The sequence below is a fragment of the Podarcis filfolensis genome (assembly GCF_964270895.1).
Source record: "Podarcis filfolensis genome assembly, chromosome: 4".
NCBI lineage: Eukaryota > Metazoa > Chordata > Lepidosauria > Squamata > Lacertidae > Podarcis > Podarcis filfolensis.
This window is the reverse complement of record NC_139607.1, coordinates 103,313,385-103,340,073: the sequence shown is the minus strand read 5'-3', so window position 1 is coordinate 103,340,073 and position 26,689 is coordinate 103,313,385. Positions and strand designations below refer to the sequence as shown.

Genomic DNA, 26,689 nt, shown 5'->3' with positions numbered 1-26,689 from the left:
GATAGTTGATTTTGAGACATTCAGTTTCACAGTATGCTGCGAGCTTTCTTAGTGCTCTTTTGAGTCCAGTGGGGGTTCTAGATAAAATTACTGCATCGTCGGCATATAGCAGGACCGAAATATGCCGATTTGCGAGCTTCGGAGGGTGGAGTTCTGAGTCATGGAGTGCAGATACTAAATTATTTAGATAGAAATTGAATAGTAGAGGGGCCAATAGGCACCCTTGCCTGACTCCTTTAGAGGTTTTAATAGGGTCCGTTAGGTGTCCTAGGCGGCTACACCTGACTCTAAGAGCCGTGTTTGCGTGCAGTGCCTGAATTAAGAGCAGAAGCTCTTAATTCTATGTAGGTCCCCTGTAGTCTGTCCCAGAGTCTGGTTCTGGAGACTGTATCAAAGGCTGCTTTTAGATCAACAAAGGCAGTGTATAGTGAAGCCGGCCGTTAGGAGAGCCATGTCACCTGGGCGCAGGATTCCAACCAATGGCTTCAAGCTACAAGAAAGGAGATTCGGACTCAACACACCTAGTCATTTTTCACGAGGCACCAATGACTCCCTTGTCAATCAGTTCTGACTTCATGCATTGACTGGAAGGAAGGAGTAACCAGGCTGATTCGCCTCGCATTAATCTCTTCGCTTGCCTCCACATTTCCACAATCTCCTTCTAGAGGCCTACATCTCCTCCTCCTCCTCCTCCTCCTCCTCCTCCTCCTCCTCCTTTTTAGAAAGATAGCTCAGAGTCTGGGCTGTGGTGCAGTCCTACCTTGGTTCCCAGCAAGACTCATCCATGCTTGCTCAGGGAACCTTTTTCTTCTCCTGATACTGTACAACTTTTTTAACAGAACAATGTATTTGCTTTGTAGGATTTGCTAGAGCTTCTCATTCAGACAGACAGAACTTGGCAGAAGACCAAAGGGTTCCTTCCAATCTCTCAGAGGCTTCCTGAGAGCACAGATGGGTGAGCGAGACACAGCTGGCCCTAGAGCAGGAAGAGGCCATGTCATCCAAACTGGGAGCAGTGGGGGATTCTTGGAAAACTCTGTGCAGAAGATCCTGGGTGAGGAGGATACCCACTGCTCAGAGGTGCAGAGCCAGCAGTTGAGGCAGTTCTGCTTCCAGGAGGCCAAAGGGCCCCGAGAGGTTTGCAGCCAACTCTACCACCTTGATCATCAGTGGCTGAAGCCAGAAAGGCACACGAAAGCTGAGATGCTGGACCTGGTGATCTTGGAGCAGTTCCTGGCTGTCCTTCCACCAGAGATGGAGAGCTGGGTGAGGGACTGTGGAGCGGAGACCAGTTCCCAGGCAGTGGCCCTGGCCGAAGCTTTCCTCCTGAGTCAGGCAGAGGAGAGAAAGCAGGAACAGAGAAAGCAGGTGAGAGAGACTTTCCTCTGGATACTCCCAAGGGGCTCCAAACAGGATGGAGAACATCCAAAAATGGTCTGCTGGTGGCCCATCCGTTTTCGGGGAATGAGATCTAACACCCTTAAAGTATCTGTCTTTGTGTTCTCTTTCTAATATTTCTCACCTTTCATTTACTGTTTTGAATTCTTGTTGTTCTTTCAGAAAAGGGATCATTTTGCAGAAATGGACCTGGATTCCTGTGAGGCAAAGAGGCCTCCGTTGGACACCAGAGAGAGGCCACTGGGTAAGGAGGAAGATGGCTTTTCTCCATTTGGTCTTGTTCTGTTGGTTTTCCAACTCATCTGAGGGTTCTTTTCATCTTGGTTTTTTTTTTTTTTTGAGGGGTGGGGGTTGGGAACAAGGGTTCAGAGGAGGGGAGATGTATTTCTGCACACCTAACATGAAATGGGCACAAACCTTCAACTGCACTCAGCAGGTAAGGCTTTCTCAAAGCCCATCTGTAGTTAGAGATGTCCTGTTTCCTCTGTGAGAGAAGCAGGCACTCCTAGCATCCTGATTACCTTTTTTTCTTTTGCAGGTGAAAGAATGATGCTGGCAAAACCTCCTGATCCATCTTTTCATGGGGGCAGAAGGGAAGCAGTGGCTGTGGAACCAGATCAGGTCAGGGGAAGCTGCCTTGTGGGGTCAGAGGCCGAGGGATGGAGCAATATCATGGACTGGTTGGGCACAGAGGAATGGTGGGAGGAAGCAGCCAGGGAACCAGGAAGGGAAGATGGCTCAGAGCCCAAGGAGTGAAGGTGGAGGAAGGATTGGCGGTCAGAGGGAGAAGAGGGAGAAGCTTGGGAAGAGGAGGTGTCAGAAGCTGAAGGGGCAACAGGGCTTAGTGAGCTGGGAGACTCTGAGGCAGAATGCTGTGCAGAATCAGAGGCAGAAGAGGAAGGAGGCGAGTGGGAGGAGGGAGTTTGAGAGTCAGAGGTGAGTCAGGAGAAGGAGGAGCCACGGGGGCTCCCTCTCCTTCTGCCAGAATCCACCCTCCCTGCTTGTCTCTCAGACCCAAGAGAGGTCTAACATGGAGGAGCAAAGGCAGGCTGCACACTGGCACACTGTTCAATCGCTTGCCAGAAACCCCAGAGAGGAGGGGACTTGGAAAGCTGTGGGGAGCCAGGGGCCTTCACTCTCAGCAACTGCTTTTTTGGAGGAAGAGGCTCAGGGAATGAGCTGCTGTTTTCATGAAGCCCGAAACTCAGCCAAGAATGTGAACATCGTGTTCTTGCTGATAAAGAGTAAACTCCAGCTGTGAACTGTGGGATTTCCTGCCCAGATAGCTCTGTGACACCAGCCTTCTGAATGTTGACAGTAGGATTCAACTGTAGTTGTAGTTTTCATGGAATCCTTGAGTTTAAAGGGACCCCAAGGGTCATCAAGTCCCACCCCCTGCATTGCAGGAATCTCAGCTAGATCCTCCAAGACAGATGGCCCTCCAAACTAGGCTTCTTTTATTTCTATATTCATCAATGAATGCTAAAATAGGCTTCTAAGCAGCGGACAGACAATAACAAATAATTTCCAGGATTCACCTAGCCAGCCCTATCTGCTGCAAAATGGGGCCTGCCCCCCACTCTTCCCCCTCTCCATGCCCCCATGAACCCCTGGAATTTGGCTCTAGGGCATTGGAAGGGAACCTCCCCAGAACAACTCACGAGGAGAGGAGAAAGTGGATCCTCCCATTGGGGGAAACTGGAATGCTTGCATAGGCAGAAAAACGTAAACATAAGCTGGAGTACCACCTATTTGCAATTAGACGAATACCCACACTTAAAATGCAGAATAAATGAATTCAATTAAAGCGTTAAAATAGGCACCCATAATAAAAATGTGCAGCAAAGCAATCCTATTGAAATAACACAGCAATTAACAGGAAGGAAATAACAGAGCATTGTGTAGCAGATCATATTTCTGCTGTCTCAGAGGAGGACATTTCCCTTTTTCTTTTAGGGTCCAGTGTGCTTTGAAGATGTCGCTGTTCGTTTCACGGACGAGGAGTGGGAGTTGCTGGGTCCTGACCAAAGAGCTCTGCATAAGGACGTCATGGAGGAGAATCGGGGGATCGTGGCCTCTCTTGGTAAGCCTCCATGTGGGATCGTCATATCTGCCAGGAAATTCAAAAAATACCTCTATGTGACAAACCTCATATATTTTCACAGCGCCCCCTACAACACCTGGGAACCTAACACCCCCACAAGAAATAGTAGATTACAGTTTTTTCTGTGAACAATCTTCCTCCAGTTCTGCCTCCTTCTACCACAGTTGGGCTGATCTGAACTGCCCAGGCATCTTAAATGTCAGCTTCAGAGTTGTTCGGAAAGATAAGTACAGTGGTACCTCGCAAGACGAATGCCTCGTAAGACGAAAAACTTGCAAGACGAAAGAGTTTTTCGTATTTTGAGGTGCTTCGCAAGACGAATTTCCCTATGGGCTTGCTTCACAAGACGAAAACGTCTTGCAACTTTGTTTCCTTTTTTGAAAAATCGTTAATACCCAGGGTGCATTGCTTGAAGAGGTGCAGTTGCGACTTGACTTCGAGGAGCAACTCATAGCACGCGGTGTGGTAGCCTTTTTTGAGGTTTTTGAGGACTTTGGTGATTTTTGAAGCTTTTCCAAAACTTCTTTTGCAGTCATTTGGTAAGTTAAACTTTTAAAACTTTTTTTTGGGGGGTTTGGATTTTGGGTTGGGGTGTTTGGAATTCAAGGACTTGGTGTTGGGGAGAGGTTTGCAAGAATCGGGGAGCTTGTGTGGTTTTTTTCTGCATTTTTATGATTTTTTGTGACCCTTGGGCCACTCTGCTGTTTTTTTTTTTAAAAAGTTCTGGGTTTGAATTTCTGTGTGGTGGGTGGCTGGGGGAACAGTTGGGGAGGGGTTTGCAAGAATTGGGGAGGGGCTGGGGGAACAGTTGGGGAGGGGTTTGCAAGAGTTTGGGAGGGGTTTGCAATTTCTGTGTGGTGGGTGGCTGGGGGAAGACTTTGGTGATTTTTGAAGCTTTTCCAAAACTTCTTTTGCAGCCATTTGGTAAGTTAAACTTTTAAAACTTTTTTTTTGGGGGGTTGGATTTTGGGTTGGGGTGTTTGGAAGTCAAGGACTTGGTTCTGGGTTTGAATTTCTGTGTGGTGGGTGGCTGGGTGCTTTTGAATTTTTTGGATGTGAAGGACTGATTTTTAAATTTTTTTGGGTTTGCGAAGGTAGGAGCTGTGCTGCCATGGGACCCAAGAAGACTTGCTGCTGCAGAGGCCGGCGAGAGGAAGAAGGAGAAGGTTACGCTCGAAATGAAGAAGGAGATCATCCAGAAGCATGACGGTGGAATGCGTGTGACAGACCTCACCAGGGAGTACGGGAGGAATCCATCGACCATCGGGACCATCCTGAAGATGAGGGAGAAGATCCTTGCGACTGATGCAGCCAAGGGAGTCACCAGGATTGTGAAGAACCGCCCAGCTGTTCTGGAGGAAGTGGAGAAGTTGCTGCTCATCTGGTTAGAAGAGAAGCAGCGTGCAGGGGACACAGTGACTGAGGCCGTCATTTGTGAGAAGGCCAAGGCCTTGCACGCAGACCTCGTCCGGGAACAGCCAGGAACCTCAGGCAAGCCAGAAGTCTTCAAGGCAAGCAGAGGCTGGTTTGACCGGTTCAAGACAAGATCTGGAATCCACAGCGTGGTCAGGCATGGAGAGGCTGCCAGTTCTGATGTTCCTGCGGCTGAAGACTTTGCAGCGGAGTTCCTGGAGGTTGTGAAGACGGAGGGCTACGTTCCACAGCAGGTCTTCAACTGCGACGAGACCAGGCTGTTTTGGAAGAGGATGCCCAAAAGGACTTTCATCACACAGGAGGAGGCCAAGTTGCCTGGCCACAAGCCCATGAAGGACCGTCTGACCCTGCTCTTCTGTGCCAACGCAAGCGGCGACCTGAAGATCAAGCCCCTGCTGGTGTACCACTCGGAGAACCCACGGGCCTTCAAGAAACACATGGTTGACAAGGAGCAGCTGAGTGTCATGTGGCGATCCAACAGTAAGGCTTGGGTCACACGTGTGCTGTTTGTGGACTGGGTCAATCTTGCTTTTGGCCCTGCTGTCAAACAGTACCTGCTGGACAACGACCTGCCGCTGAAGGCTTTGCTTCTGATGGACAATGCTCCTGCTCATCCTAAAGGCCTTGAGGAGGACTTGTTGGAGGAGTTCAGCTTCATCAGCATCATGTTCCTGCCGCCTAACACCACGCCACTGCTCCAGCCGATGGATCAGCAGGTCATCGCCAATTTCTTTTTTTTCTTTTTTCTTTTTTTTTATTGGTTTTAATTCATTTTGCTACATCCAACATTAAAACAAGTGAAAAAATAAACATACATAACACATACATACAAAAAAGGAGTACATAAATAAAAGAAATAATAATAATAATAATAATAAAATATCCTAACATAAAACACCAACTAATTAACTTACATTAACTAAATAACTAAATAACACACAACATTAATTGACTTCCCTTCATCTCGGTTTCAGAATATATTATATGATTTTTTTATCTGCAGTTTCTTTTCCTCAAAAGACTCTTTACGTCACAAGTGTTACGTCACACCTACTGTGATTTTTAGATTTTTTACCTCTGTTTCCATATATGTCATAAATTTATTCCATTCTTTATTAAACTTTATGTCTTTTTGATTTCTTATTTTCTGTGTCATTTTTGCCAGTTCTAAATAATCAAATAGTTTGGTTTGCCATTCGTTTATAGTTGGGATTTTTGATGTCTTCCAATTCTGCGCTATTAGAGTTCTGGCAGCCACTGTCGCATACTGAAAGAGTGTGTGGTCTTCCTTTTTGATTTCCTCCCCAATTATCCCCAGCAGAAAGGCTTCGGGTTTTTTTATAAAGGTATATTTGAGGATTTTTTTTAATTCATTGTAAATAGATTCCCAGAATTTTTTGATAGGCTCACACAACCACCACATATGATAGAAATCGCCCTCCTTGATCTTGCACTTCCAACATAATTTATCACCAGTTTTATATATTTTTCCAATTTTACGGGCGTTACATACCACCTGTACATCATTTTATACATATTTTCCCTGAGTGTTGTGCATGCCGAGAATCTCATGCCTTTATTCCATAATGCCTTCCATTTATCAAACTCTATGTTATGTCCGAAGTCCATTGCCCATCTGATCATTACCTCCTTTACTTCTTCATCTTTGGTATCCCATTCAAGTAACAGGCTATACATTTTCGATAGGAGTTTTGTTTTACTTTCTAGTATTTCAATCTGAAATCTAGATTTTTTCTCACTTATCCCATTCTTTTTATCCTCAGACCATATAGAATTAATTTGGTGAAATTGGATCCATCCTGTCAATTTGTTCTTTATTTCTTCATAAGGCCTAATCCTCCAACCAGTCTCTGTTTTTACTAGTAGGTCTTCATATGTCCATCTTTCTCCTTCGATGTTTGGTTTTTTTATTGTCAGGATATCAATTGGCGATAGCCACCAAGGGGTCTTCTGTTCCAATAATTTTTTGTTTCTTTCCCACACTTCCAGCAGTGGTCCTCTAAAAATGTGGTTAGAAAATCCTTTATGAACCTTTCCCTTGTTACGCCATAGGTAAGAGTGCCAACCAAATCTTATATTAAATCCTTCTAGATCTAACAAGTCTTTATTTTTAATAACGATCCAATCTTTGACCCAACAAAGACACGAGGCTTCATAATACAACTTTAAATTTGGAACTGCGAATCCTCCCCTATCTCTTTGATCTGTGAGTAGTTTAAATCTGATTCTGGGCCTTTTCCCTTGCCAGATAAATTTAGAGAGTATTTTCTGCCAATCTTTGAATACTGAGGTTCCCCTGATTATCGGTATATTTTGAAATAGGAACAACAATTTCGGTAATAAACTCATTTTAATCGCCGCCATTCTACCCGACCAAGAAAGTTTTATTCTGTTCCAGGTGTCTAAGTCCTTCCTTATTTCTTTCCATGTGGTTATGTAATTATCTTCCATCAAATTTATATTTTTCATCGTTAACCAGATTCCAAGGTATTTTACTTTTTTTGTTACTTTAATACCAGTTTGAGATTCAAGATGGTTTTTTACCTCCTCTTTCACATTTTTAGTCATCATTTTAGTTTTTGTTCTATTTAATTTAAAACCAGATAATTTTCCAAATTCTTCTAACAGATCTAACACCTTACTAACACTCTCTTTTGGATCCTCTAAAGACAACATAAGATCGTCAGCATATGCTTTCAATTTGTATTCTTTCACTCCAATATTTATTCCGCGTATCTCTGAAGTTTTCCTTATCTTATTTGTAATTATCTCTAACATCATAATAAACAGAAGAGGTGACAGAGGGCACCCCTGCCTTGTACCCTTCGAAATTTCAAAGGGTTCTGTTAAGTTATTATTGATAATTAATTTGGCACTTTGTTGTGAGTAAATTGCTTTTATTCCTTCAAGGAATGTGCCCTCTATCCCTGTCTTTTCCAAACATTTTATAAGAAAACGCCAGGATACATTGTCAAAAGCCTTTTCGGCATCAATGAACATTAAAGCTGCGGGGATTTCATTTTTGCATTCTAAGTATTCAATGATGTTTATTGTATGTCTTATGTTGTCTTTTATTTGCCTATTAGGTAAAAAACCAGCCTGATCGGTATGGATGAGGTTAACTAGACACTTTTTAAGTCGGGTCACCATTACGTTTGCGAAGATCTTGTAGTCATTGTTCAGTAATGAAATCGGTCTGTAGTTCTTAATGATCTGTCTGTCCGAATCAGGTTTCGGTATCAACGTAATGTATGCTTCTTTCCAGGATGCTGGTGTTCTTCCTCCTCCTAAAATCTCATTCATTACTTCACATAGCACCGGTGTTATAAGTTCTTCTAGGACTTTATAATACTTGGCCGATAGACCATCGGGGCCTGGGGCTTTCCCCAGTTTCATCCTCTTTATTGCCTCTTGAATTTCCTCTGCTTTTATGGGTTTATTTAACAGACTGCTTTCCTCTTCCGATATGTTGTTAATTCTGTTTTCTTCTAGATATTTTTCTATTTCTATGGCATCTTCTTCTTCTCTTTTATATAGGTTTTCATAGAATTTGAGGAAGCTCTTTTTTATTTCATTAGGGTCCTCCAAGATTTGTTCTTCTACTTTTATTTTATTAATAACGTTTTGTTTTTTCCTTTTTCTCAGTTGCCACGCCAGAAACTTTCCAGTTTTATTTGCCGATTCGAAAATTTTTTGTCTCATTAACTTAATTCCCCATTCTACCTCTTGATTTATTAATGTTGAGTATTGTGCTTGTAATATCTTGTACAGTTGCTTGTTCCCTTCATCACTCGGTTTTTCTATCAGATTCTTTTCACATTCTCTCAATTGTGTAATTAACTCTTCTTTTTTTTGTTCTCTCACCTTTCTTCTTTGACTATTTTGTTGTATCAGAAAACCTCTTAGCACTGCCTTACTGGCATCCCAAACTATGTCTATGTTTGTCTCCTTATTGATATTTAAATCAAAGTAGTCTTTTAAGGTGGTTTTAGCCTTTTCAATCACTTCTTCTTTTTCAAATAAATAGTCATTCATTCTCCATCTGTACATACCCTGAGTTTTCCAATTTAAATGTAATATTATTGGGTTGTGATCAGATAGTGTTCTAGGAAGTATCTCACATTTCGACACTCTTATTGTTAATTCTCTTGATACCCATATCTGATCCAACCTGCTCCAAATCTGATGCGGCTCTGAGAAGTGAGTGAATTGTTTTGTCATGGGGTTTTTATATCTCCATATATCTATTAAGTCTAAATTTTCCTCGAGGTCATTAAACGATCTCGGAAGTTTCCCTTGATTTAGATTCTTCCTCTTTGAGCTTCTATCTAGTTCTGGTTTCGGCACTCCATTTAGATCTCCAAGTAGGACCAGTTTATTATTCTCTAGATTTAATAAGACTTGTTCCAATTTTTTGAAAAACTCCAACTTATTTGTATTTGGCGCATAGACTGTCACCACGTTGAGTTTTTCTCCCTGAAAATTGATTTGCACTCCTAAGATTCTTCCTTCCTCGTCCTTACATATCAATTTAGGTTCTAATTTCTCTTTCACATAAATTGCTACCCCTCTTTTTTTCTTGGAATCTGAGTTAATGAATTCTATTCCCAACTTTTTATTTATTAAAATATGTTTGTGTTTTTTGGCAACATGTGTTTCTTGGCAACAGATCACATCAACATTTTTTTTCTTTATAATCGCCAATTTCAAAAAACTCTACACCAAGGAGCTTTTCAGGCGATGCTTCGAGGTGACTGATTGCACCACCATCACCCTGTGGGAATTCTGGAAGGACCACTTCGACATCGTCACCTGCTTGAAGATGATCACCACGGCCTGGAATGGGATCAGCCAGAGAAATTTGAATTGCGCTTGGCGCAGCCTGTGGCCGGACTGTGTGGCACCAAGTGACTCTGATGCACCAGAGTCAACAGTGGTGCAGGACATTGTTTCCTTGGGGAGGACCATGGGCCTGGAGGTCACAGAGGAGGACGTCAGCGAGCTGGTGGAGGAGCACGAGCTGACCACCCAGGAGCTGGTCGAACTGCAGGCAGAGGCTGCGCAGGAGCAGGCCTCGCTGGAAGAGGAGGAAGTAACTGAGGAACGGCTGCCTGAAGTGGAAGGATGTGCAGGCTTTTGCACAGCGGCACCACCCTGACAAGCACGTGGCACATGACCTTGTGAACACTTTTGATACGAGGGTCATGTCGCCTTTCAGGGAGGTGCTGAAAAGGCGGATGAGGCAGCAGACCATGGACAGGTTCTTCAGCAAGAAGCAAAGAGTGGAAGAGGAACCTTCTTCGAGTTGTCCCCCAGAGTCTTAGAAAATGTACCGTACACTTTGTTGATTTTTAAATGTTTTTCTGTCATGTTTAGAAACTTAATTTATTGTATGTGTGACTTTAAAGAGCAGTTAATAAACTCTTTTTGTACCAAATTTGGCTTTGTTTGGACTTTTTTTGACCATAGAAACGCATTAATTGAATTTCAATGCATTCGTATGGGATTTCGTGCTTCGCAAGACGAAAAATTCGCTAGACAAAAAAACTCGCAGAACGAATTAATTTCGTCTTGTGAGGTACCACTGTAGCTTCTGTCAGGTTTTCTGTTTTTGTTTTTGCTGCTGTCAGCCTTGGGTTGACCAGAGACGACTGACACTGGAGATGGAGGGGATGCCATGACTGGGCCAAACAACATCTGCCCCAGAGAAGAGCCAGGCTGATTGAATCTCAGGAAGTACTAGCAGTGATAATAATAGTAATAATAATAATTTTTATGTATACCCTGACCATCTGGTTGGGTTGCCCCAGCCAATCTGGGAAGCTTCCAACACATATACAGTCGTATTTCTGGTTGCGAATGGGATCCGTTCCGGAGATCCGGCCAGATCCTGAGGTTTTCGCAACCCAAGGATCACTGCGCATGGATTTGTCGCTTTCATAAGCTGATGTTTATATAATCCGAGGGTTACGTAACCCGAGGTGCTACTGTATAAACATGAAACAGTAATAATAACAACAATCTAATCCAATGAAAAAAGTACAAAAATTTTACAAAAAGTACAAAATTTATAAAATGAGTAACTTACTTCAAACAAAGCAACATTTAACCAACGATTAGAATCCAATAATAAATACATTGGTTTATTACAAATAACAAAGGTAATGAACACTGCCTTCTCTACAACAAATTTAATGGGCATTATTTCCTAACTGGGGGCTCCATTTGTTCCTGAGGCTCTAATCCCTTTTTCTCTCCATTGCAGATTGTGATGAATTGGAAAGGAAGAACAAAGGTGACCACAACACAATCTGCAGAGTGGAGAAGGCACGTAAAAATTTGGAATGTGGAAAGAGCTGCAGTCAGAGCTCCCATTCCAAACCCCATCAACGGAATCTCATTGGAAAGGCACCCTATCGGTGCATGGAATGTGGAAAGATATTCAGTGTGAGCTCCTCTCTAACATCCCATCAAAGAATTCATACAGGGGAGAAACCCTATCAGTGCGTGGAATGTGGAAAGAGCTTCAGGCAGAGCTCCAATCTCACTTCCCATCAAAGAATTCATACAGGAGAGAAACCCTATCAGTGTGTGGAATGTGGAAAGAGCTTCACTGAAAGCTCCAAACTCACTTCCCATCAAAGAATTCATACAGGAGAGAAACCCTATCAGTGTGTGGAATGTGGAAAGACCTTCAGTCGGGGCTCCTCTCTCACTTCCCATCACAGAATTCATAGAGGGGAGAAACCCTATCAGTGTGTGGAATGTGGAAAGAGCTTCAGTTGGGGCTCCTCTCTCACTTCCCATCAAAGAATTCACACTGGGGAGAAACCATATCAATGCATGGAATGTGGAAAGAGCTTCAACTACAGCTCCTCTCTCACTTCCCATCACAGAATTCATACAGGGGAGAAACCATATCAATGCTTTGAATGTGGAAAGAGCTTTAGTAAGAGCTCCAATCTCACTTCCCATCAAAGAATTCATACAGGGGAGAAACCCCATCAGTGTGTGGAATGTGGAAAGAGCTTCAGCCAGAGGTCCTCTCTCACTTCCAATCTCACTTCCCATCAAAGAATTCATACAGGAGAGAAACCCTATCAGTGTGTGGAATGTGGAAAGAGCTTCACTGAAAGCTCCAAACTCACTTCCCATCAAAGAATTCATACAGGAGAGAAACCCTATCAGTGTGTGGAATGTGGAAAGAGCTTCAGTCGGGGCTCCTCTCTCACTTCCCATCACAGAATTCATACAGGAGAGAAACCCTATCAGTGTGTGGAATGTGGAAAGAGCTTCAGTCGGGGCTCCTCTCTCACTTCCCATCAAAGAATTCACACTGGGGAGAAACCATATCAATGCATGGAATGTGGAAAGAGCTTCAACTACAGCTCCTCTCTCACTTCCCATCACAGAATTCATACAGGGGAGAAACCATATCAATGCTTTGAATGTGGAAAGAGCTTTAGTAAGAGCTGCACTCTCAGTTCCCATCAAAGAATTCATACAGGGGAGAAACCCCATCAGTGTGTGGAATGTGGAAAGAGCTTCAGCCAGAGGTCCTCTCTCACTTCCCATCAAAGAATTCATATAGGGGAGAAACCCTATCAGTGCGTGGAATGTGGAAAGAGTTTCAGCCAGAGAGCCCATCTGAATATCCATCAAAGAATTCATACAGGGGAGAATCACGGAATTGTAGAATTTTCGAGCTGAAAGTGATCCCTGATGCAATATATTCCACCCCTTGTGATGCAGGCATAGCAAGTAAAGCATCCATGACAGATGACCATCCAACTTCATTTGAAAACCTCAAAGAATGGAAATTCTAGCACTCCCAAGGGAGTCCAATCCACTAACAGCTCTTGCTGTCAAAAAGTTCTTCCGCATGTTTAGTCAGTCTTTTTTTAATAAAAAAAAACTTGAAGGCATTGGTTTGTGTCCTACCCTGTGGAGCAGGCGTCCTATTGGGAAGACCCAGTTCTCCGAGTGCATGTTCTGGAAGTTGGGCAATAGGGGCAGTACAGGATTCCTTTTGGTGTACCGACCTCTGCACCGCACCAAGGATTCCCTGCCTGAGCTGCTCCAGGTTGTGGCGGATGTTCTCCTGGAGACACCTAGTTTGGTTGTCCTAGGGGATTTTAACATCCACGCCGACACGACCTTACAACAGTTGCACTGTTTTAGTGTTGTTAGCCGCCCTGAGCCCGGCTTCGGCCGGGGAGGGCGGGATATAAATAAAATTTATTATTATTATTATTATTATTATTATTATTATTATTATTACAAGGGGCCGCTTGAGACTTTGTGGAAAGCATGGCCTCCATGGGGCTTTCCCTGAATATGTTTGGCCCAACTCATAGCCGCGGACATGCCTTAGACCTGGTGTTCACCTGTATGGATGTTGGTGATCTGACACTAAGTAAAAGCGAAACTAAAGAAGTGCCATGGTCAGATCACTTCCTGGTGCAACTGGACTTCTCCGCGAACCTTCCCCTCTTCAGGGAGGTGGGACCGATTCAGATGGTCCGCCCCTTAATGGATCCAAATGGTTTCCAGAGAGTGGTAGCGGATGCTTTATCCCATGTTGATGGCCTTTCAGCTGATTCCCTGGTGGCCCGCTGGAATGTGGAGTTAACCAGGGCTATTGACTGTTTGGCTCCGAAGCGGCCTCACCGATTGCATGGAGCCCGGACAGCCCCATGGTTTTCCACGGATCGGAGGGCAATGAAACAATCGCTGAGACAGCTAGAGCGCCGGTGGCGGTTAACCCATTCTGAAGCTGAGTGGACACGGGTTAGAGCTCAATGTCGAGCCTTCCAAGTGGTGATAGTGACGGCGAAGAAGACTTTCTTCACCGCCTCTATTACATTTGCGGAAAACAGCAGCAGGAGACTCTTTCAGGTGGTTTGCAATTTAATAATAATAATAATAATAATAATAATAATAATAATAATAATAATAATTTTTATTTATATCCCGCCCTCCCCAGCCGAAGCCGGGCTCAGGGCGGCTAACAACAATAAAACAGTACAAATGTACAGCACAAACAACTCTCTAAAATCATTCATAAAATTAATTCAAATCAAGCCACTGGCAACCATTGGGCCAGAGCTCCGCGAAGATTGCCGAGGGAGGGAGTCAGGCTGTGCCGTGGTCAAAGGACTGGCGGAACACCTCTGTCTTGCAGGCCCTGCGGAAAGATGTGAAGTCCCGCAGGGCCCTGGTCTCTTGTGACAGAGTGTTCCACCAGATCGGAGCCACAGCCGAAAAAGCCCTGGCTCTAGTTGAGGCCAGCCTTACTTCTCTGTGGCCTGGGGCCTTCAAGATGTTTTTATTTGAAGAACGTAAGTTTCTCTGTGGGGCATACCAGGAGAGGTGGTCCCGTAGGTACGAGGGTCCTAGGCCGTATAGGGCTTTAAAGGTTAAAACCAGCACCTTAAACCTGATCCTGTACTCCACCGGGAGCCAGTGCAGCTGGTATAGCACCGGGTGAATGTGATCTCACAGCGAAGACCCCGTAAGGAGTCTCGCTGCAGCATTCTGCACCCGCTGGAGTTTCTGGGTCTGTCTCAAAGGCAGCCCCACGTAGAGCGAGTTACAATAATCCAGTCTGGAGGTGACCGTCGTGTGGATCACAGTGGCTAGGTCAGGGCGTAAGGAGCCAACTGCTTAGCTTGGCGGAGATGGAAAAATGCCGCCTTTGTTATAGCTGCAATCTGCACCTCCATGGAATGGGAGGTATCAAAGATTACACCCAAACTCTTACCGGAAGGTGCTGGCACTAATTGCGCCCCTGCAAGAGATGGGAGTTGCCCCCCCAATCCCATATCGTCCCGTCCCAGCAGAACCACCTGCTCCATTAGGGCCCAGTACAGGCCACATGATCTCCTGCAATGATTTTGCCAAGTTTTTTGCAGACAAAGTCGCTCAGATTCGAGAAGACGTAGATTCCACCGTGGGAGCAGGGCGGGAGAGTGCTAGAGTCCTGTGTAGTCAAGTTGTGTGGGATCAATTCCTTGTTTTTTCTAAATAATATTTATTAAAGTTTTAAAGGTTACAGAAAGAAAAAGTAAAAAACACCATTTTAAACAAAAACAATACAACACATCACAATAAGGAAGAAACAAGAATGAGAAAAAGAAAGAAACAAGAGAAAAATAAAATCCATTAAAAAAAAAAAAACAGCGAATCATCCCATAACTTATCTTTCCTTGATCTCCTGACACCTCCCTTTTTTGTATTCTACTTCGATTATCTGTTTCAGCAAATCCTTTCCATCTTTTCATATTTTTGTCCTGTAATTTATCTTAATATAATGTAACTTTACTTTCCCTCCTTTCACCAATTAACAGTCAGTTTTTTCTTAATCCTTTATAACATTTTTGCTAAAACCACATAACATCATTCCAACATCTTTCTAACATTCATTAATTTTACAATGTTTCTGTAAATAGTCTTTAAATTTCTTCCAATCTTCCTCCACCGACTCTTCTCCCTGGTCTCGGATTCTGCCAGTCATTTCCGCCAGTTCCATGTAGTCCATCACCTTCATCTGCCATTCTTCCAGGGTGGGTAGATCTTGTGTCTTCCAGTACTTTGCAATAAGTATTCTTGCTGCAGTTGTAGCATACATAAAGAAAGTTCTATCCTTCTTTGGCACCAATTGGCTGACCATGCCCAGGAGAAAGGCCTCTGCTTTCTTCAGAAAGGTATATTTAAATACCTTTTTCATTTCATTATAGATCATCTCCCAGAAAGCCTTAATCCTTGGGCATGTCCACCAAAGGTGAAAGAATGTACCTTCAGTCTCTTTACATTTCCAACATTTATTATCGGGCAAATGGTAGATTTTTGCAAGCTTGACTGGTGTCATGTACCACCTGTAGATCATTTTCATTATATTTTCTCTTAAGGCAAAGTAAAATTTCAAGATCACAATAATTTAAGAATAAAGATTTGGGTAGAATAAAAAGGGAAACAAATTGCAGAGCTAATAAATTGAACTGGAATACAAAAAAGAGAGGTACGAGGAGGTCCAAGAAACAAGTAAATGAAAAATAATGTGATGGAAAGACTTTTCTTCTTCTTCTTTTTCTGTTTGTTTTTATTTTTTGTAATGTAAAAATCTTAATAAAAATCTTATTAAAAAAAAATATTTTCTCTTAAGGCATTGCATGCCGTGAACTTCATACCTGTGGTCCATAACTGTTCCCAGTCAGCCATCATAATATTATGCCCAACATCTTGTGCCCATTTAATCATGGCAGGTTTCACCGTTTCATCCTGAGTATTCCATTTCAACAGCAAGTTATACATTCTTGACAAGTTCTAAATTTTAGGATCTAACAGTTCTGTTTCCAATTTTGATTTTTCCACCTGGAAGCCAATTATATGCCTCCATTATCTGGTAATAATGGAGCCAATCTCGCACTTTATTCTTTAGTTTCTCAAAACTCTGCAATTTTAATCTATCTCCATCTTGTTCCAAAATTTCCCAATATTTCGGCCATTTGGCCTCCATATTGAGCTTTTTCTGATCCTTCGCTTCCATTGGTGACAACCACCTTGGGGTTTTATTTTCAAGCAAATCCTTATATCTTATCCAAACATTAAACAGTGCTTTTCTGACAATATGGTTTTTAAACGCTTTATGTGCTTTGACCTTGTCAATATGCATGCCACCTTCTAAATCCAGCATGTCAGTGTTTTCAAGAAGCATCCATTCTCTCAGCCAGCAAAAAGCAGCTGATTCATAATAAAATTTTAAGTCTGGCAGGGCAAATCCACCTCTTTCTTTAGCATCAGTTAATATCTTAAATTTTATTCGAGGCTTCTTGCCCTGCCAGACAAATCTAGAGATATCTCTCTGCCACTTCTTGAAACACTCCATTTTATCCAAAATTTGCAATGTTTGAAACAAAAACAGCATCCTTGGCAATACATTCATTTTTATCACAGCAATTCGGCCTAACAATGAAAGCTTCAGGTTTGACCATATTTCTAAATCCTTTTTCACTTCCATCCAACATTTTTCATAATTATCCTTAAATAAATTCACATTCTTAGTGGTCATGTTAACCCCTAGGTATTTCACTTTCTTAACCAGTGTTAATCCTGTCTCCTTCTGAAACCTCTCTCTCTCAGTCACTGTTAGACTTTTCTCTAAGACCTGAGTTTTCATCTTATTCAACTTAAATCCCGCTACTTGTCCAAATTCTTGGATCAGTTCCAGTACTCTTTTAGTACTAGATTCTGGCTCCTGTAATGTCAATACCAAATCATCGGCAAATGCTTTCAATTTGTACTGTTTAGCTCCGACTTGTATACCTTTAACCATTTGGTCCCTTCTAATCATATTTAAAAGAACCTCCAGGACCGATATGAAAAGCAATGGAGAGATTGGGCAACCTTGTCGTGTTCCTTTCTCTATCTTAAATTCTTCCGTCGCTACATTATTCACAATTAATTTAGCCTTTTGTTCTGAATAGATTGCACCTATACCGTTGCCAAAACCTTGACCAACCCCCATCCCCTGTAAATTCTTCTTCATAAAACTCCAAGAAATATTGTCAAAGGCTTTCTCCACGTCCACAAATATCAAGACTGCTTTAGTGTTAATATTCACTTGTAATTTTTCTAGAATATTAATTATGTTCCTCGTATTGTCAGGTGTCTGCCCGGGAGAAAGCCAGCTTGATCTTTATGGATTCCTTCTACTAGTACCTTTTTTAGTCTTTTAGCCAAAATGTCTGCAAAAATTTTATAATCCACATTAAGCAAAGATATGGGGCGGTAGTTCTTAAGCTGTGTCTTCTCAGACTCTGTTTTCGGTATAAGTGTAATATAAGCTTCCTTCCACGACTCTGGTGCCCTTTTCCCTTCCAATATTTCATTACAAACTTCTTTTAATGGCTGTACTAACCATTCTTTCAAGGATCTATAATATTTTGAGGTCAAACCATCCGGTCCTGGAGATTTGCCTAATTGCATGTTCTGAATAGCCCCTTCTACCTCCTGCTCCATTATTTTGCAGTTCAACATTAGCTTATTTTCTTGAGAGATTTTTTGTAGTCCATTTGTTTTCAAAAATTGGTCAATGTCCATTTCTTTCTGGGTCTCCTGTGTATATAATTGTTTAAAGTACCTCTGGAAGCACTTTCTGATTTCCACTGGATTCTGTATATTTTTTCCTTCCACTTCCAAGTTTGTAATGGTATTAAGTTTTTGTCTTTTTTTCATTTGCCAAGCCAGCAGTTTTCCACATTTATTTGCCGATTCAAAGGTCTTTTGTCTCATCTGTTTAATTTTCCATTCTATTTCCTGGTTCATCATTTTCATATATTGAACTTGGTATAACTTTATCTCTTTCAGAATCTCCTGTGACTTTGGTTTCACTCTAAATTTCTTCTCTCCTTCCTTTATTTTCTCCAAAATCTTATCTTTTTTCTCATTTTGGACTCTCTTTTGAATCGCATTCTGTTGTATCAAAAATCCTCTCATAACCGCTTTGCTTGCGTCCCAAATCACTCTTTTTTCTACAGTGGTGTTCATATTTATCTGAAAATAATCTCTCAAAGTTTTTGGGGCCTTCTTAGTCACTTCTTCATTCCTAAACAATGTGTCATTCATCCTCCATCTGAAGGAACCAGTTGGTGTTAGTTTCATTTCCATCTTCACAGCATTGTGGTCGGAGCAGGTTTTAGGGCAGATTTCCACCTTTCTAGTCTTCAGGTGTGAGATCAATTCCAATCTGTTACCCCCGAGGATGAAGCTAGCCGGGAACTCAATGCGAGAAGCTAAGTTACAGGGAACCAGCCAGAGGGCCTTCTCGGTAGTGGCGCCCTCCCTGTGGAACGCCCTCCCACCAGATGTCAAGGAGAACAACAACTACCAGACTTTTAGAAGACATCTGAAGGCAGCCCTGTTTAGGGAAGCTTTTAATTTTTGATGTATTAGTATTTTAATATTTTATTTGAAGCTGCCCAGAGTGGCTGGGGAATCCCAGCCAGATGGGTGGGTTATAAATAATAAATAATAAATAATAATAATAATTATCATTTTATTTTCTTACTCCTGTAGTAACCTATGTTATCCATCATTTGAGAATCACGATATTGTTCTCCCTTTGCTCTTCTTTCATTTTTATCACAGTCTTTGAACTCTAATACTTTGAAGGAGCGAGGTTTTAATTTCATGAAGTGAGGCAGCTCATCCTCTATTAACAGTCGTAGCTGAGATAGGAAGTCCATGTTGAGGGTCTGGAGAGAGTGTTCAGACGGGACTTAATCTGGAGGGAGAAGCTGTGGGAAGAGTCTTCTTCTGGGTTCTCCTTCCATTCGGGAGGGGAGAGATTTTCTAGGAAAAGGAGATTTCTGAGTCAGTAAAAAGGACACAGATGATCCCCTGGTGTCAGGGAACTGTCATCTGAGACGAAGGAGGTGAAAGGGCTCATGGAGGGTGAGAGAGACCACTCAGCGGAGGAGGGGACCAGCAGGGGGAGAAGTGGAGTTCCAAGGGAAAGTGAGTCGGAGGGAGGGCTCAGAGACACTTCAAGCGAGAACAGTGGGGAGGTTTCAGGACCTCCCGTAGGGACACCCACTCCTCGGCGGAAACTGTCACGCCGAGAGTCCAGAAGACGCGTTTCCGTTAAGGAGCTTTTATGCTGGAAGAAGTTCCGTAAACGCCCACTGTCCGATTCAACGAGCGATTGATGGAGCCATGCTTAAGGAGCTCCATCACAGACAGAGGTTTGGGAACTTAGCCAAACTCTGAGGGATCAGGATTTTACGCACAAGCAGCTCACCATCCCATCACAGCAATCGGACAGTCCCTGAAAGCAGCTTGTGCAGAGAGGCATCATGAGCAACCCAGCCGGAGCCGGAGGAGCAGCAGGAGCTGGAGAAGGTCCAACTCTGGAAGAAAGGTACAGAGTGTTGGAACTCCAGCTAGCAATGCAAACGGCGAGGCTAGAAGAAAGGAGGGCGCAGGATGCAGAAAAGGCAAAAGGCGCTACACTAGCAAGAAAGATGCCAGGAATGGTGCAGAAGTTTGGGGGGGACCCCAGGAACTACCAAGCCTTTAGGACAGAGATGCAGTATGCTCTCGAACTGCAGTTTAACGACTTTCCCGACGAGGCATCGCGAGTGGCGTTTGTGATTGGCCATCTCGAAGGGGGGGCGAGAGACTGGGTTAGACCCCTGATGGCAGGGAATAGTGACATGCTGAAGGACGCGAGGAAGTTTTTTCGCGCCATGGATTTGATGTTTTCCAGCGAGATTGAACAGGGACTGGTGCGCAGACAATTGATGGCTTGCAGACAGGGGAGCCGATCGGTTCGGGAGTACTGGACTGAGTTTACAATGTTGATACATAAATTGGGGTGGGACCTATCGGGGGAACCCATTCAAATGCTCTTTGAAGAGGGGCTTTCTTCGGCGGTGAAAGACGAACTTTCCCGGGCGCCCAGGGCGGAGTCTATGGACCAGCTGACCAAATCAGTGCTGACCATTGGAGCGCGCCAGGAGGCAAGAGCCTTGGAGAAGCGGGAGGGGAAAGGAGAGCGTTGGAGGGATTTCCGCATTCCAGAGATTCCAGAACCAAGTTTCCCGCCCGGAGAGCCGATGGAAGTTGGAACAGCGCGCGCGCGCGCAGTTTCAAATCCCAGTGAAGGGAGGAAGAAGGAGGGAAAGAGCGCCAAGAAATGTTATCTCTGCCAGCAGCCAGGTCACTTTGCCAGAGTCTGCCCGCAAAGAAAGGAATGGCAAGGGATGGCGGGAGCTGTTGGGGGGAAGGAGGAGGAAGTCCAGGAGCCAGTAAAAGCCAACGCCTGTCTGCCACTGTCAGGGCACTGCAGACAGGCCAAGGAGCAGTAAAAGTGCCCACTCCGGAACCTCCAAGACCAGCCCTAGTAATAGAGGTGTTGCTAGAGCTGGCAAACGGATACCCACTAAAGACCAAGGCGCTGTTGGACTCAGGCAGCTCCTGTAATTTTATGAGCAAGGAGTTTGCAGCTGAACACCAGATACAGACACTCCCCTTAAGCAACCCCCTGCAGGTCACCACGATCGATGGGAGGGAGCTGTTGGGGGGAGAAGTTAGCCTACAGACCGTCCCAATGGTTATGAGGGTGGCAAGGCACACCGAAAGGATAGCGTTCAATGTAGCCACCCTGGGAGGGGCGCCAGTCATTTTGGGAATGAGCTGGCTAGCGTTGCATGACCCGCTAGTGGGCTGGCATCAGAGGGTGGTCTCCTTTGGGTCAGCACATTGCCTGGAACACTGCAAAGAGGGAAAGGTGCCAGAAGGGGCAAAAGCCTCCCTAGCAGGGACGGAAGTGGCGGACAAAGGGAAGGTGCCCAAACAATACGCTGACCTGAGCAAGGTCTTCAGCGAAAGGGAAGCAGATAAACTACCACCGCATAGAGACTTTGACTGCCAAATTAACCTGGTCCCTGGGGCCCAGCTCCCTGTGGGCAAGCTGTACGCCATGTCAGACAGGGAAATGCAGGAGTTGAGGGAGTTTATTGACAAAAACCTGAAGAGAGGTTTCATCAGAGAGTCCAGAGCGGTGGGGGGCAGCCCAGTGTTTTTTGTGGACAAAAAAAACACGGATAAACCGAGATTGGTCGTGGACTACCGGCGGCTAAATGCCGTGTCAGAACCAGTGACTTTCCCCATGCCCAGGATTGATGACATTTTGACCAGGGTGAGGAAGGGAAAGATATTCACGAAACTGGACCTGAGAGGAGCGTACAACCTGATACGAATAAAGAAGGGGGATGAATGGAAGACAACGATGTTCACCCCCCTAGGGGCTTTCGAATATCTCGTTATGCCCTTTGGATTGCAAGCAGGCTCCGCCTGTTTTCAATCGCTCATGAACCATGTACTGGGACCTTTGCTCTACAAGAATTGCGTGGCCTTCCTTGATGACGTGCTGATATATTCAGAGAATGAGGAGCAGCATGTAAAGGATGTCAGGGAAGTGCTGAGCCAGCTGCAAGCAAACCAGTTGTGGGTGAAATTGGAGAAGTGTCAGTTCCACACCAAGGAGGTGGAATTCCTGGGGTACCGCTTATCAGACAAGGGATTAGCCATGGATCCAGGGAAGGTCCAGGCGGTGCTGGAATGGAAGACACCGAAAACGAAAAAAGATGTGCAAAGGTTCTTAGGGTTTGGGAACTTTTACCGTAAATTCATCAAGAACTTTGCCCACTTAACGGCTCCCATCACGGACTGTCTAAGCAGCAAGAAGAAATTCGTTTGGACGGCGGAGGCGGAGCACGCTTTTGAGGAATTGAAAAAGGCATTCGCTTCGGAAGAACAGCTCCTGCATGTGGATTTACAAAAACCCATGAGAGTGGAAACTGATGCCTCAGACCGGGCGGTGGGGGCGGTGCTGCTTCAGCCAGGGAGCAATAAGTCGGAATGGAGACCGTGTGCCTTCTTTTCGCGTAAGCTGAACAAATCCGAGAGGAACTACACGGTATATGACCGAGAACTACTCGCCATTCACGAAGCGTTCCGGAGATGGAGACACTTACTAATTGGCGCACAGCATAAGGTGCAAGTGTGTACGGACCACAAGAATTTGGAGTATTGGAGAACGGCACGAGTGCTCAACCAACGACAAGTGAGATGGGCCCAGGAGTTCTCCAAATTCCATTTTGAAATCTGCTATGTGCCAGGTCCAGAAAACATCAGAGCGGACGCTCTCTCTCGCAAACCTGAATATTTGGAGGGGGAGGGAGCGCCAGAAGAGAGACATATTATCCCAGAGGACCACTGGGTGTGTGGTGCGGCCTGGGTGGGGCAAAGAGAACTGGTAGAGGGAACGGTAAATGATGAGTACGCCCAGGATAAGCTCAGAGGTTTAAGGAGAGAGGGAGAAGACCCCGGAGGTTTTGAAGAAAGAAACGGGGCATTGTATTACAAAGGGGCGCTATATATACCCGAAGGGGAATTGAGGGGGAGAGTACTCAAACAGCTGCACGACAATCCCACAGCGGGGCATTTTGGGCAACACAAGACCATGTGGTTGGTGACCAGGGAGTTTTGGTGGCCCAAGGTGAGGGAGGATGTACGGGAGTATGTGAGAAGGTGTGACCAATGCCAGAGAGCCAAAGGAGAAAGGCGGGCACCAGCGGGGTTATTAGAACCGTTACCCACACCAGAGCGACCGTGGGAGGCGGTGTCGATAGATTTTATGACTGATCTGCCCAAATCCCAGGGGAAAACCGCCATACTAGTTGTAGTAGACCAGTTAACTAAGATGGGTCACTTTGTAGCTTGCTCACATGCAGTCACGGCGGAAGAGACAGCGAAATTGTTTGTAGAACATATTTTTAGGCTGCATGGCGCCCCCTTGAGGGTGGTTTCCGACAGAGGGAAACAGTTCACGTCCAGATTCTGGAGGAAGCTTATGAGCTTGTTGCACGTAGAGGTCAACTTTTCGACAGCCAGGCACCCTGAGACCAATGGGCAGGCGGAGAGGGCAAACGGTATCCTTCAACAATACCTGAGGTGTTATGTCAATGACAGAGAAAACGATTGGGTCGAAAAGTTGGCACTAGCGGAATTTGCTTACAATAATGCAGAGAATGTGTCCACCGGGATGAGCCCCTTTTTGGCTAATTATGGGTGCCACCCCAGGGCGTTTCCAGGGGAGGGAGGAGAGAGATGGAGTGTTCCAGCCGCTGAACTTTTTGTAGAAGAAATGGAAGCGATCCATCGTCAACTCCAACACAACTTAGAAAGGGCCAAAGAAGAATATAAGAGGCAGGCAGACAAGAGCAGAAGGGAAGGTGAAACAATTAGGGTGGGGAGTCGGGTCTGGCTATCAACCCAAGGATTGCCGTTCAAGGGGGGTTGCAAGAAATTGAGACCCAAAAGATTGGGACCATTTGAGGTCATCCAACAGGTCAACCCAGTGGCTTTCAGGCTCCGGTTACCGAACCACATGAAACTGCACCCAGTATTCCACAGGTCATTACTGTCACCATACAGGGGGGAAGGTGAAGGGGTATCCACACGGGGGCCAGCCATAGAAGAAAGGGAAAGCCGCAACTATGTGGCGGAAATCATCGACTCCAGGTGGAAGGGTAATCAGGTGGAGTATTTGGTCGCGTGGGAAGGGGAATCGGAGTCGGAAAACACCTGGGTGAAGGCAGAGGAGGTCCATGACGAGGTCTTGATCGAAACGTTCCACCAAAGGTTCCCCAGGATACCTCAGCCAGCAGCTAGGTTCCGGAGGGAGTACTTTGGCACCACCGACGATGAGGAGGAACTGGAGGGATTCAGGGAATCGGAGTTGGAAGGAGGTACAGACTCCGAGGAGGAGGAGTACTTGGAAACCGGAAACAGCAAAAGGTGGAGGGAAGTGTTCGAAACTTCGGAAGATGAGGGAGGTTCCTTCAGGGGTTTTGCTCCCTCGCCTCCCGCAGAGGAGGGGAGGGAAGGGGGTGAAGGGGGCCCTGGAGGGGAGGTGGATGTCAGGCAACTGTCATCTGAGACGAAGGAGGTGAAAGGGCTCATGGAGGGTGAGAGAGACCACTCAGCGGAGGAGGGGACCAGCAGGGGGAGAAGTGGAGTTCCAAGGGAAAGTGAGTCGGAGGGAGGGCTCAGAGACACTTCAAGCGAGAACAGTGGGGAGGTTTCAGGACCTCCCGTAGGGACACCCACTCCTCGGCGGAAACTGTCACGCCGAGAGTCCAGAAGACGCGTTTCCGTTAAGGAGCTTTTATGCTGGAAGAAGTTCCGTAAACGCCCACTGTCCGATTCAACGAGCGATTGATGGAGCCATGCTTAAGGAGCTCCATCACAGACAGAGGTTTGGGAACTTAGCCAAACTCTGAGGGATCAGGATTTTACGCACAAGCAGCTCACCATCCCATCACACCTGGGTTTGGCATACAAAGGAAAATACCTCGGGAGAGGGAATGCTAAGAGAGAGGGGAACCGAGGAAAAGTGGCCCCTCGCTCACGGACCAAAGTATGAAGCCATGAAGGAAGCTGGGCTGTCCTGTCCTAACTAAGGAAGGGAATGAGAGAGAAGCAGCAGAAACAGAGTTAAGCCTTTTAGCATTTATTCTGGATACCTGAAGTGTAACGACTGATTATGAGAGGAGGGAGTTTAAGAGAAGCTGTGCACGATTTCTGTTCTCATCCTGAAGCAAAGTTCTTAACCCGAGGTAGTATTTCTGTGGTAGCAGAGTCTGTAACCTGAAACGTATGTAACCTGAAGCGTTTGTAACACAAGGTACCACTGTAGTACCTTGTTTAATCCTGTGACATTTAGCTGAAGTAATAAGTTAACGTCTACCTGACAGAGGCCTTCCAGAATCTGATTCAGAGCCAAATTTGGAGACATATGTCACACAGACAATTTCAGAATGGCTGGGAGAAAGCAAAGATTGGTTGGATGGGCTTTCAGAGAGCTGTTTCAGAATTAGATCCCGTTAAAATTGAGAACAGAGGCAGCCAGGAGATGTTTTATTAACACTAGTAAAAAAAAGAGTGAAGGATGCAATCCTTCAGAACAGTTTTTGAAAAAAATCATGTGGTTTCCGGACAGAAAGTAGATATCCTTAGGGAGATTCCACTGAAATTGAGACTTAGAAGAACCAAATATAGATATTTAACAACAGCACTCAGGAGATCTGACATTAGATATAAATGGGAATTCCCAGAGGGCATTTCCTTTACATACACGAAAAGGAGATACAGAATTTCAGAGAATCCTTTGACAAATACAGGAGAGACTTAGATTCCAACTGCTGAAAGGCACATACGGTATTCTGTTAGAATGGGAGACGAAAGACGAAGAGGTGAAATCAGTTATAATTAAATGGGCACAAGATATAGGTCATAATATTACTGTGGAAGATTGGGAAAGGTTATGGAAAGGTTATGGAAAACCAATTTAAAATCCACAGAGTGTTCCTTGCTGAAAGAAAATTATATGAAGATGATGTATAGATGCTATATGACACCAGTGCAGTTAGGAAGAACGATCAAAACCAGCTCAAATATGTTTTGGAAGTGTAAAGAAAGAGATGGGACTTTTTACCATATGTGGTAGGATTGTAATGAAATCAAAAATCATTATATGAGTTGAAGAAAATGTTCCAATTAACATTTGTTTAAAAACCTGAAGCATTCTTGTTAGGGATTGTAGGAAAAGACCTGCCAAGGAAACTGAAAAATATATTTATGTATGAGACAATGACGGCAAGACTCTTAACAGCACAGGGATAGAAGAATGAGGAAATCCCGACTAAAGAACTATGGCCAGAGAAATTGATGGAAATCACAGAATTGGCAAAATTGACACACAAACTACGTGACTAGGATAACTGTGATTTTAAAGATGAATGGGAACCCTTTACAAAGTACTTACAGAAGCAACAAAATGAACTGGACTCCTTGGCAGGTTTTGAATAAACGTTTACAAACTTTTTATTGATAACATTTATATAGATAAATTAAGGATCTGTACAGTTTTGTAACATGCAGAAAATAACATATGTTGATAAACCAGAGAGAGAAGCTGAGGGTAGTCTGGGGGGGAGGTGAGGGTGGGTCAGGTTTTTTGGAGAGGGGAAAAATAAGGGGGGTGGTTAAGGATAATATGTTTTTGGATAAAATGTTATGTTGAAATTACTAATAAAAATATTTTTAAAAAACATTTTGAAAGTGTGTGTGTGTGTGTTTACAATCAAGCAATGTATACATTTT

The 26,689-nt window shown here is 44.4% G+C and overlaps 3 protein-coding genes and 1 long non-coding RNA gene across 4 annotated transcripts in view; 3 read left to right on the top strand and 1 right to left on the bottom strand.

The window, feature by feature from the left end:
- LOC310761883 (uncharacterized protein) overlaps nt 1-26,689 on the top strand; it is a gene marked incomplete at its 3' end in the record, with an annotated part of 95,645 nt that overhangs the window by 1,685 nt on the left and 67,271 nt on the right. Inside the window, exons 2-5 of the mRNA XM_083612082.1 lie at nt 861-1,368; nt 1,561-1,642; nt 1,937-2,019; nt 3,355-3,481. Coding sequence (XP_083468208.1) covers nt 952-1,368; nt 1,561-1,642; nt 1,937-2,019; nt 3,355-3,481 — 709 coding nt within the window. The 5' untranslated portion in view covers nt 861-951. The remainder of the gene's footprint in view (nt 1-860; nt 1,369-1,560; nt 1,643-1,936; nt 2,020-3,354; nt 3,482-26,689) is intronic.
- LOC310760733 (uncharacterized protein) overlaps nt 1-26,689 on the top strand; it is a 73,605-nt gene that overhangs the window by 2,155 nt on the left and 44,761 nt on the right. The window lies entirely within an intron of this gene.
- LOC310761849 (tigger transposable element-derived protein 1-like) lies at nt 4,681-11,285 on the top strand (the record flags this gene model as incomplete). The annotated part of the gene is made up of 3 exons (XM_083612046.1): nt 4,681-4,722; nt 9,627-10,286; nt 11,223-11,285. 2 exons carry the CDS (start codon nt 4,681-4,683, stop codon nt 10,113-10,115), a joined length of 531 nt encoding a protein of 176 aa, XP_083468172.1. The 3' UTR covers nt 10,116-10,286; nt 11,223-11,285.
- On the bottom strand, nt 18,756-25,673 carry LOC310760972. Its single transcript, XR_014547139.1, has 3 exons — nt 25,139-25,673; nt 24,852-24,927; nt 18,756-19,357 (listed from the first exon to the last, which is right to left on the bottom strand). It is a non-coding gene; the product is annotated as an uncharacterized lncRNA (long non-coding RNA).